The 10,198-nt window shown below is 55.9% G+C and overlaps 1 protein-coding gene across 1 annotated transcript in view; it reads left to right on the forward strand.

Annotated features, from left to right (window-relative positions):
• The first annotated feature begins 3,567 nt into the window (after positions 1 to 3,567).
• Positions 3,568 to 10,198, forward strand: part of SCG5 (secretogranin V) — a 24,389-nt gene continuing 17,758 nt past the window's right edge. Inside the window, exons 1-4 of the mRNA XM_061577881.1 lie at positions 3,568 to 3,716; positions 6,008 to 6,243; positions 7,555 to 7,782; positions 7,893 to 7,935. Of these exons, the coding sequence (XP_061433865.1) occupies positions 3,617 to 3,716; positions 6,008 to 6,243; positions 7,555 to 7,782; positions 7,893 to 7,935 (607 nt within the window). The 5' untranslated portion in view covers positions 3,568 to 3,616. The remainder of the gene's footprint in view (positions 3,717 to 6,007; positions 6,244 to 7,554; positions 7,783 to 7,892; positions 7,936 to 10,198) is intronic.

Raw genomic sequence — 10,198 nt, forward strand, 5'->3', positions numbered from 1 at the left:
GGTAGATGTTGACTACCTCGCCTGGTGTGCAGGAGGTCGTAGGTTCGATCCCGACCCTGACGCCACGGTGGGTTACGTAGATGTTGACTACCTCGCCTGGTGTGCAGGAGGTCGTGGGTTCAATCCCGACCCTGACGCCACGGTGGGCTAGGTAGATGTTGACTACCTCGCCTGGTGTGCAGGAGGTCGTGGGTTCGATCCCGACCCTGACGCAACGGTGGTTAGGTAGATGACTACCTCGCCTGGTGTGCAGGAGGTCGTGGGTTCAATCCCGACCCTGACGCCACGGTGGGCTAGGTAGATGTTGACTACCTCGCCTGGTGTGCAGGAGGTCGTGGGTTCAATCCCGACCCTGACGCCACAGTGGCTAGGTAGATGTTGACTACCTCGCCTGGTGTGCAGGAGGTCGTGGGTTCAATCCCGACCCTGACGCCACAGTGGGCTAGGTAGATGTTGACTACCTCGCCTGGTGTGCAGGAGGTCCTGGGTTCCATCCCGACCCTGATACCACGGTGGTTACGTAGATGTTGACTACCTCGCCTGGTGTGCAGGAGGTCTTGGGTTCCATCCCGACCCTGCCACCACGGTGGTTACGTAGATGTTGACTACCTCGCCTGGTGTGCAGGAGGTCGTGGGTTCGATCCCGACCCTGACGCCACAGTGGCTAGGTAGATGTTGACTACCTCGCCTGGTGTGCAGGAGGGCGTGGGTTTGATCCCGACCCTGATGACTCCTGCTGCTGCATTATACTCTCTAAATCACATTTACAGTAGCATTGATAATATAAGCAGTACTGCGCCAATCTTTTTCTTGACTTGTCCAAAACCTTTGATACAGTCGACCACAACATCTTGCTTTGTAAACTAAGTTGCCTCCGTTTCTCCAAACGCGCAGTGGAATGGTTAAAAATTAACCCGTAAAAACAACGTTTTTCACTATAAATCCTTTATATGCGTGGCGGCTAGAGTCCTCTCGTCCTCTGGCTTGAGATGGCTGCCACCTATGGGTCAGATGATTGCCTGCCACCATTAAGCAATTGGTAATTAAATATAAAAAAAACTATTTCCTAAAAAGTGTAAAATGTTGGAAAAAAATTTTCACGAAAATAAATTGTCACGCACAACGAGTCTGTGTGCAAAATGTCAGCTCGATTGGATCATGGGAAGTGGGTTAAAAAACGACCGAAAGATTTGCACGATCGTAAGCGCGCAAGCAAGCAAGCAAGTGAACTTAATATAAAGAATTTAATAAAATTACTCTCTTCTCGCACCAAACTGGATTCATCGATGGTTGGAGGTCAAACTGTCAAGATAACAAAAGGGGTTCCACAGGGTTCCATCCTTGGCCCCCTCTTGTTCTCTCTTTATGTCATTTCAGGCTAAATCTGTTTGCGGATGACACGATACTGATTACTGCTGGCCGCTCTCTGGATGACGTGATTGCTAAGCTCCAGTGTGATTTCAACAAACTACAACATCAGCTAGTTGCTATTAAACTAGTCCTGAATACCTCCAAAACCAATGTGTTATGCTTCTTACCAGGACTAAAGCATGAAGTTGTTTTCCCCCAATTACTTTCCTTAAATAATTATCAAATAGACCAAGTAAAGATCTCTAAGTATCTTGGGGTCATCTTAATTTTCAAGATCACATTGATTATATTGCTAAAAAGACTAAATAAAACATTGGTTTTCTGTATCGACACAAGCACTGCTTCCCCATGATGTTCCGTTTGGTATTGATAAACGCTATCATTACTGCCTCTGCTTTATTAGTGACATTGTAAATACAACAGCCCCAAGTACTGTACTGAAGAAGCTCGACTCAATTTATCACTCGGCCTTAAGATTTGCATAGAACGGCCCATATAGGACCCACCACTGCGATCTCTACATTGGGTCATCCCACTGGGATATTTACACACAGCGTTGATGTGCGGTGCTTTTTCTGCAATATTTTGCTGTCTTTTCTTGGATTTTCTGTTTGCACTCAGTCACATAGTCACTTCAAGATGTTTTCTTGTTCATGTTTTTGTTTTTTTCTTTGTCCCGGTTGCACTCGAGTCAAGAGCCGCATGGCTCACAGAGCCATAACCTCATAAAAAATTACATTCAACTTTAAATTTGGAGTTTGCGTGACGTCACCTCACGTTTGTCCCCACTCCCGTGACGTCACCGCGCGCTTTGTCGTCGCCGCCGCCCCGCGTGACGTCACCGCGCGTTCGGAGGCGCTCGTGACGTCATCGACGCCGCCGCCCCGCGTGACGTCACCGCGCGTTCGGAGGCGCTCGTGACGTCACCGACTCCGCCGCCTCGCGTGACGTCACCGCGCGTTCAAAGGCGCTCGTGACGTCATCGACGCCGCCGCCCCGCGTGACGTCACCGCGCGTTCGGAGGCGCTCGTGACGTCATCGACGCCGCCGCCCCGCGTGACGTCACCGCTCTTGTTTTGTTTCCGGGCAGTGAGAGGAGGCTGATGGCGGCGGACGCGAGCAGCGAAGATTCGCGGAAACATCAACAACAACAACAACAGCAGTAGTGGTAGTAGCAGCAGTAGTGGTAGTAGTAGTGGTAGTAGCAGTAGCAGCAGTAGCGGCAGTAGTGGTAGTAGTAGCAGTAGCAGCAGCAGTAGTAGCAGTAGCGGCAGTAGTAGCAGCAGTAGCAGCAGCAGTAACATCAACAACAACAGCAGTATCAGCAGCAGTAGTATCAGTAGCATCAGCAGCAGCAGTATCAGTAGCATCAGCAGCAGCAGTAGTAGCAGCAGTAGCAGCGGCAGTATCAGCAGCAGCAATCTAATCGGTAGCCTGAGCAGTAACATCGGCAGCAGCAGTAGCAGAAGCATCACCAATCGACACCAAATACAGCAACCATCACCGTCACTGAGCACCACCACTACCACTTAGCACCATTAACCACCATCTAGCACCACCACCACCATAATCAGGACCACTGAGCACCACCACCATCACCACATCATCACCACCACTTAGCACCACCATCACCACCACCACACCATCACCACCACACCACCACCATCACCACCACACCACCACCATCACCACCACCACACCATCACCACATCATCATCACCACATCATCATCACCACCACTTAGCACCACCATCACCACCACCACACCACCATCATCACCACCATCACCACCACCACTTAGCACCACCACCATCACCACCACCACCACACCACCACCACCACATCAGCACCACCACTTAGCACCACCAACTAGGAGGAGGTGGTGGTGCTGGTGAGGGAGGTGGTGAAGGTGGAGGAAGTGGTGAGGGAGGTGGTGTAGGAGGAGGTGGTGTAGGAGGTGGTGGTGGTGAAGGAGGAGGAGGAGTAGGAGGTGGTGAAGGAGGTGGAGGAGGAGGAGGTGGTGGTGAAGGTGGTGAAGGAGGAGGTGGTGAAGGAGGAGGTGGTGAAGGAGGAGGAGGAGTAGGAGGTGGTGAAGGAGGAGGTGGTGGTGAAGGTGGTGAAGGAGGAGGTGGTGAAGGAGGAGGTGGTGAAGGAGGAGTAGGAGGAGGAGTAGGAGGTGGTGAAGGAGGTGGAGGAGGAGGAGGTGGTGGTGAAGGTGGTGAAGGAGGAGTAGGAGGAGGAGGTGATGGATCGTGGAGGAGGAGGAGGCGACGAGGTGTTGGAGGCTTTGGGCCTCGAGCTGCGATCCGCGCCGCCGCCAAGAGCGCCGCTCAGACAGCCGCATGGTGAGAGGGGAGGGGGAGGAGATGGGGGGAGATGGGGGAGATGGAGGGGGAGATGGAGGGGAGGGAGATGAGGGGGAGATGGGGGGAGATGGGAGGGGGAGATGGGGGGAGATGGGGGGAGATGGGAGGGGGAGGGGAGGGAGATGAGGGGGAGATGGGGGAGATGGGGGGGGGGAGATGGGGGGAGGGGGAGATGGGGGGAGGGGGAGATGGGGGGAGATGGGAGGGGGAGATGGGGGGAGGGGGGAGATGAAGGGGGGGAGATGGGGGGAGATGGGAGGGGGAAATGGGGAGGGGGGGGAGATGAAGGGGGGGAGATGGGGGGAGGGGGGGAGGAGGGGAGATGGGGGGGGAGATGGGGGGGTAGGGGGGAGATGGGGAGGGGGGGAGATGGGAGGAGGGGGGGAGATGGGGGGAGGGGGGTAGGGGGGAGATGGGGGGGGGAGATGGGGAGGGTGGGGTGAAGGGAGATGGGGGGGAGGGGAGATGGGGGGGTGAAGGGGGGGGAGATGGGGGGATGGGGGAGGGGTTAATGGGGGGGAGAGAGAGTCGGGAGGGGAGATGGGGGGGAGAGGGTAGATGGGGAAGGGGGGAGGGGGGGAGATTGGGGAAAAGAGGGGCAATGGTGGGGAGGTGGGGGGGGTGAAGATGGGGGGGGGGGGGGGGTAGAGGGGGGGGTGAAGGGGGGGATTAGGGGGAGGGGTAGAGGGGAGATAAAGAGGGGGAGAGATGGGGGAGTAGAGATTGAGAGCGAGATGAGTGATGAGAGAGATGTTGATGTTGAGATCTCCCCTCTCACGGCACATCACGTTGGCGACTCCCACCCCCCCCCATGTCACCCCCTCCTTCCATGCTCGATCTGCTGTACATGGCGACTGCTATGAATGCGATGACATCGTTTGTGACGGACGGTCGATGATTCTAAACGTGGTGGAGGGGAAAAAAACCGGAGGACCCGGAGAAAAATCCACGGGGAGAGCGAGAGAGAGACTCCAAATATACAGCAGCAGGCATAGTCAGGGTCGGGATATTGAACCCACGACCTCCTGCACACCAGGCGAGGTAGTCAACATCTCCTAGTCACTGTGGTGATGATGATGAGAGAGAGACGCAGACTCCAAATACACAGCAGCAGGCGTAGTCAGGGTTGGGGTATTGAACCCACGAACTCCTGCAGACCAGGCGAGGTAGTTAACATCTCATCACAAACAGAGAGAGACGCAGACTCCAAATGTACAGCAAGTGTCAGGGTCGGGATCGATCCCACGACCTACTGCAGACCAGGCGAGGTAGTTAACATCTAGCCACTGTGGTGATGATGATAAGAGACGCAGACTCCAAATATACAGCAGCAGCAGCAGGCATAGTCAGGGTCGGGATTGATCCCACGACTTCCTGTACACCAGGCGAGTGAGTCAACATCTCATCACAGTCAGAGAGAGAGAGACGCAGACTCCAAATGTACAGCAAGTGTCAAGGTCGGGATCGAACCCACGACCTGTATACCAGGCGAGGTAGTCAACATCTAGCCACCGTGATGATGATGAGAGAGACGCAGACTCCAAATATACAGCAGCAGCAGCAGGCATGGTCAGGGTTGGGGATTGAACCCACGACCTCCTGCAGACCAGGCGAGGTAGTCAACATTTCCTAGCCACCGTGATGATGATGATGAGGGAGACGCAGACTCCAAATGTACAGCACGGTCAGGGTCGGGATTGAACCCACGACCTCCTGTAGACCAGGCGAGGTTGTTAACATCTAGCCACTGTGGTGATGATGATGAGAGAGAGACGCAGACTCCAAATATACAGCAGCAGCAGGCTTGGTCAGGGTTTGGGTATTGAACCCACGACCTCCTGCATACCAGGCGAGGTAGTCAACATCTCATCACAGGCAGAGAGAGAGAGACGCAGACTCCAAATGTACAGCAAGTGTCAGGGTCGGGATTGAACCCACGACCTCCTGTACACCAGGCGAGGTAGTTAACATCTCCTAGCCACCGTGATGATAATGATCTGTGAGATGCAGACTCCAAATATACAGCAGGTGTCAGGGTCGGGATCGATCCCACGATCTCCTGTAGACCAGGCGAGGTAGTCAACATCTCCTAGCCACCGTGATGATGATGATGAGAGAGAGACGCAGACTCTAAATGTACAGCAAGTGTCAAGGTCGGGATCGAACCCACGACCTGTATACCAGGCGAGGTAGTCAACATCTAAGCTCGCCACCGTGCCGCCCCCCCCACCTCTTCCCCGCCGCGTCTCTCACCCTCCTCTCGTGTCCAGGGGAGCCACGCTACGCTGAGGGGGGCTCCCCCTCGCCCCACTCGGCGGCGCCGTGCGGGACCGCTCGCGTGCGGCCATTCGTCCCCTCGGAGGGAGCGTCCACCTCCCCTCCTCCCCCGGGGCCTCCCAGCCCCCCCGCGTCGCCCCCTCCCGCCATGAAGACGGCGCTCTCCGTGCACGCCAAGGAGTTCTACCCGCGCGTGGCGGGGGTGGCGGGCGCCAGCGGCTGCTCCCCGGTGAGAGGTCGCTCGGTCATTCGGTCACTCCTTCGGTCACTCACTCGCTTGGTCACTCACTCGGTTAATCGCTCACTCGGTCAGTCAGTCGCTCACTCGGTGACTCGCTCAGTCAGTCGGTCATTCGCTCGGTCACTCGCTTGTTCACTCCTTCGGTCACTCACTCGCTTGGTCACTCACTCGGTTAATCGCTCACTCGGTCAGTCAGTCGCTCACTCGGTGACTCGCTCGGTCGCTCACTCGGCCAGTCACTCACTAGGTCAGTCGCTCGCTCGCTTACCCATTCGCTCACCCACTCGCCCACTCACTCACCCCTTCACTCACTCACCGCCTTACTCTCTTAACCACTCATCCCACCCACTTTCTCACCCACTCACTCACCTACTCGTTTGCCTACTCACCCACCCACTCACCTGCCCACTCACCCGCCCACTCACCCCTTCACTCACTCACTCACTCTCTCACCCACTCACTCACCCCTTCACTCACCCACTCACTCTCTCACCCACTCACTCACCCCTTCACTCGCGCTCTCACCCACTCACCCACTCACTCTCTCTCACCCACTCTCTCACCCACTCACTTGCCCACTCACTCACTCACCTACTTGCTTGCCTACTCACCCGCCCACTCACCCGCCCACTCACTCACTCGCCCACTCACTCTCTCACTCCCTCACTTGCCCACTCACTCACTCACTCACTCACCCCCTCACTCTCTCACTCACTCACCCTTTCTCTCACCCACCCACTCACTCACCCGCCCACTCACTCACCCACTCACTCTGACTCCCTCACTTGCCCACTCACTCACTGACTTACTCACTCACCCCCTCACTTTCACCCACTTACTCACCCACCCGCCCACTCACTCACCCACTCACTCTCTCACTCCCTCACTTGCCCACTCGCTCACCTACTTGCTTGCCCACTCACCCGCCCACTCACCCGCCCACTCACCCGCCCACTCACCCGCCCACTCATTCACCCCTTCACTCACTCGCACACTCACTCTCTCACTCCCTCACTTGCCCACTCACTCACTCACTGACTTGCCCACTCACTCACTCACCCCCTCACTCTCTCACCCACTCACTCACCCTTTCTCTCACCCACCCACTCACTCACCCGCCCACTCACCTCTCTCACTCACTGACTTGCCCACTCACCCGCCCACTCACCCGCCCGCTCACTCACCTCTCTCACTCACTCACTCGCCCACTCACTCACTCAACCCCTCACTCAACCCCTCACTCACTCACCCACCCACTCACCCGCCCACCCACCCACCCCCTTCGCTCTCTCCCCGCAGTCCGGCTGGGTTGAGGAGGAGGAAGATGAGGAGGAGGGAGGAGGTGGTGGTGGTGGTGGAGGCAGCGCCGAGGCTGCCCTGCACGACTTTGTGAGGGACTTTGTGAGCTCCCTGTCCGTGCGTCCGGCCCTCTACGAGGCGGAGAGTCCCCTGTTCCTGGACACGCTCAACGCCTGTGTGAGCAGCGAGCACTCACTGCTCACCGTGCTGCACGGCATCTACGAGCAGGTGAGCACTCTCGTGTCTCCGTGTGTGTCTCTCTGTGTCTGTGTGTCTCTGTGTCTCTCTGTGTCTCTTTGTGTCTCTGTGTCTCTGTGTCTCTTCGCCTGTGTGAGCAGCGAGCACTCGCTGCTCACCGTGCTGCACGGCATCTACGAGCAGGTGAGCACTCTCGTGTCTCCGTGTGTCTCAATCTCTGTGTGTTTCTCTGTGTGTCAGTCTCTCTGTGTCTCTCTGTGTCTCTCTGTGTGTCTGTGTCTCTCTGTGTCTGTCTGTGTCTCTGTGTGTCTGTGTCTCTCTGTGTCTCTCTGTGTGTCTGTATCTCTCTGTGTCTCTGTATCTCTCTGTATCTCTCTGTGTCTCTGTATCTCTCTGTATCTCTTTCTGTTGGTCTCTATGTCGTGTTTGAGCAGCGAGCACTCGCTGCTCACTGTGCTGCACGGCATCTACGAACAGGTGGACACTCTCGTGTCTCTGTGTGTCTCTGTGTGTCTCTGTGTGTGTCTGTGTCTCTCTGTATCTCTCTGTGTGTCTGTGTCTCTCTGTGTGTCTCTCTGTGTCTCTGTGTGTCTCTCTGTGTCTCTGTGTGTGTCTCAATCTCTCTGTGTCACTGTGTGTCTCTGTGTGTCTCTCTGTGTCTCTGTCGGTCTCTCTGTGTGTCTCAATCTCTCTGTGTCTCTCTGTGTCTCTCTTTGTGTCTCTTTCTCTCTCTGTGTCTCTGTGTGTCTCAATCTATCTTTTTCTCTCTGTGTCTCTCTGTGTCTCTTTCTCTCTGTGTCTCTGTGTGTCTATTTCTCTCTGTGTCTCTTTGTGTCTCTTTCTCTCTGTGTCTCTCTGTGTCCCTTTCTCTCTGTGTCTTTGTGTGTCTATTTCTCTCTGTGTCTCTGTGTGTCTATTTCTCTCTGTGTCTCTCTGTGTCTCTTTCTCTCTGTCGGTCTCTCTGTGTGTCTCAATCTCTCTGTCGGTCTCCGTGTCTTTGTCTCTCTCTGTCCCCCTCTTACTCTGTGTCTCTTTGTGTCTCTTTGTGTGTTTCTGTGTCTCTCTGTGTGTCTCCTCTTCCTCTCTGTGTCTCTCTGTGTTTTCGTGTCTCTCCGTGTGTCTCTCTCGATGTGTGTCTCTGTATCTCTCTCAGTGTCTCTCTCGTGTCTCTCTCCGTGTTTCTCTCTGTCTCTCTCTCCACGTGTCACCGTGTGTCTCCGCATCTCTCCCATCGGTGCGTTGTTGCGTGTTGAGGGCGGTGGAGCGCCGGGCAGATAAAATGTAACAAGTTGGCACAGTAGGGGGGGTACAGCTGGTAGTGCATCCAACCCATGGCACTTGCAGGGTCTGTGCCGTGACCTCCTGCCAGCGAGCCTTCGACACTTCACGTGGCCTCAAAGTGCACCTGGCCTGGCACTGGTGCCGTGGTGATGTCGCCGCCACTTAGTGGAGAATGGCGGGTATTGGTATCTGTGTGTGTGGAAACGTGGACCCCCCTACTGGAACATCTTCGCCGGTTAGAAACATTTAGGCTGACCTGCCTACGATCCATCCTGGGTTCAACCAGGCTGGATTGTGTGAGGAGCTCACAAATCCTCGAAAGATCTGGACAAAGTCCCATCGGTGAGCTCCTCCGGCAGGCAAGGCTGCGTTGGCTGGGTCATGTAGCCCGCATGCCCAGCCACCGCATGCCTAAACAGCTTTTGTTCGGCCGGATCGAGGGGGCTAAACGGGCGCGGCACGGGCTAGAGAAGAGATGGAGTGATGTGGTACAGGAGGACGTGGAGCTGAGTGAACTTGCCGATGACTGGTACCAGCGGTGTCAAGATCGGCCTCTGTGGAGGAGGCTCGTGAAAGACGCTACTGGGCAGTTGGAGGCAGTCGCCCTCCAACAACAACGGAGGGCGGAGGAGCGACGCTCACAACAACGAGCGGGGAGCTGGGTGGCTAAAGCACAGCAAGTTGGCACAGTAGGGGGCACAGGTGGTGCATCAGCCAGTCATCTCAGTCAGTCGACCCGTGGCACCTGGGTCTGCCCCGTGACCTCCTGCCGTGGCCTCAAGGTGCACGTGGCCTGGCACAAGCGTCGTGGTGACGTCACCGCCACTTAGTGGAGAATGGCAGTTGTTGTTGTTGTGGGGAGCGGTGGGTGTAGTGGTTAGCGCTACGCTGCGCTATGAACCTGGCGACCCGGGTTCAATCCCCGCTCACGTCCAACACCAGTGACGATTATTTGAACCGGTCCTGGGCCTCTCCTAGGTCGACTCAGCCTGAAATGAGTACCTGAAGACACAGGCGGTCGGGCGTGGTGCTGGCCACCCACCCCCTCGTGTATTGTTCCGGCCTTCATAGGTGCTCGCTAACAGCACTTGCCCCTACAGTCTGTGAAGGCTACACGGGGGATCTCTGTGTTTGTGTGTCTGTATGTATGTACTCTTTGGTTCTT

This window comes from Lethenteron reissneri, chromosome 65 (genome assembly GCF_015708825.2).
Source record: "Lethenteron reissneri isolate LAM-NWPU_2019-01 chromosome 65, ASM1570882v1, whole genome shotgun sequence".
In the NCBI taxonomy this organism is placed as follows: Eukaryota; Metazoa; Chordata; class Hyperoartia; order Petromyzontiformes; family Petromyzontidae; genus Lethenteron; species Lethenteron reissneri.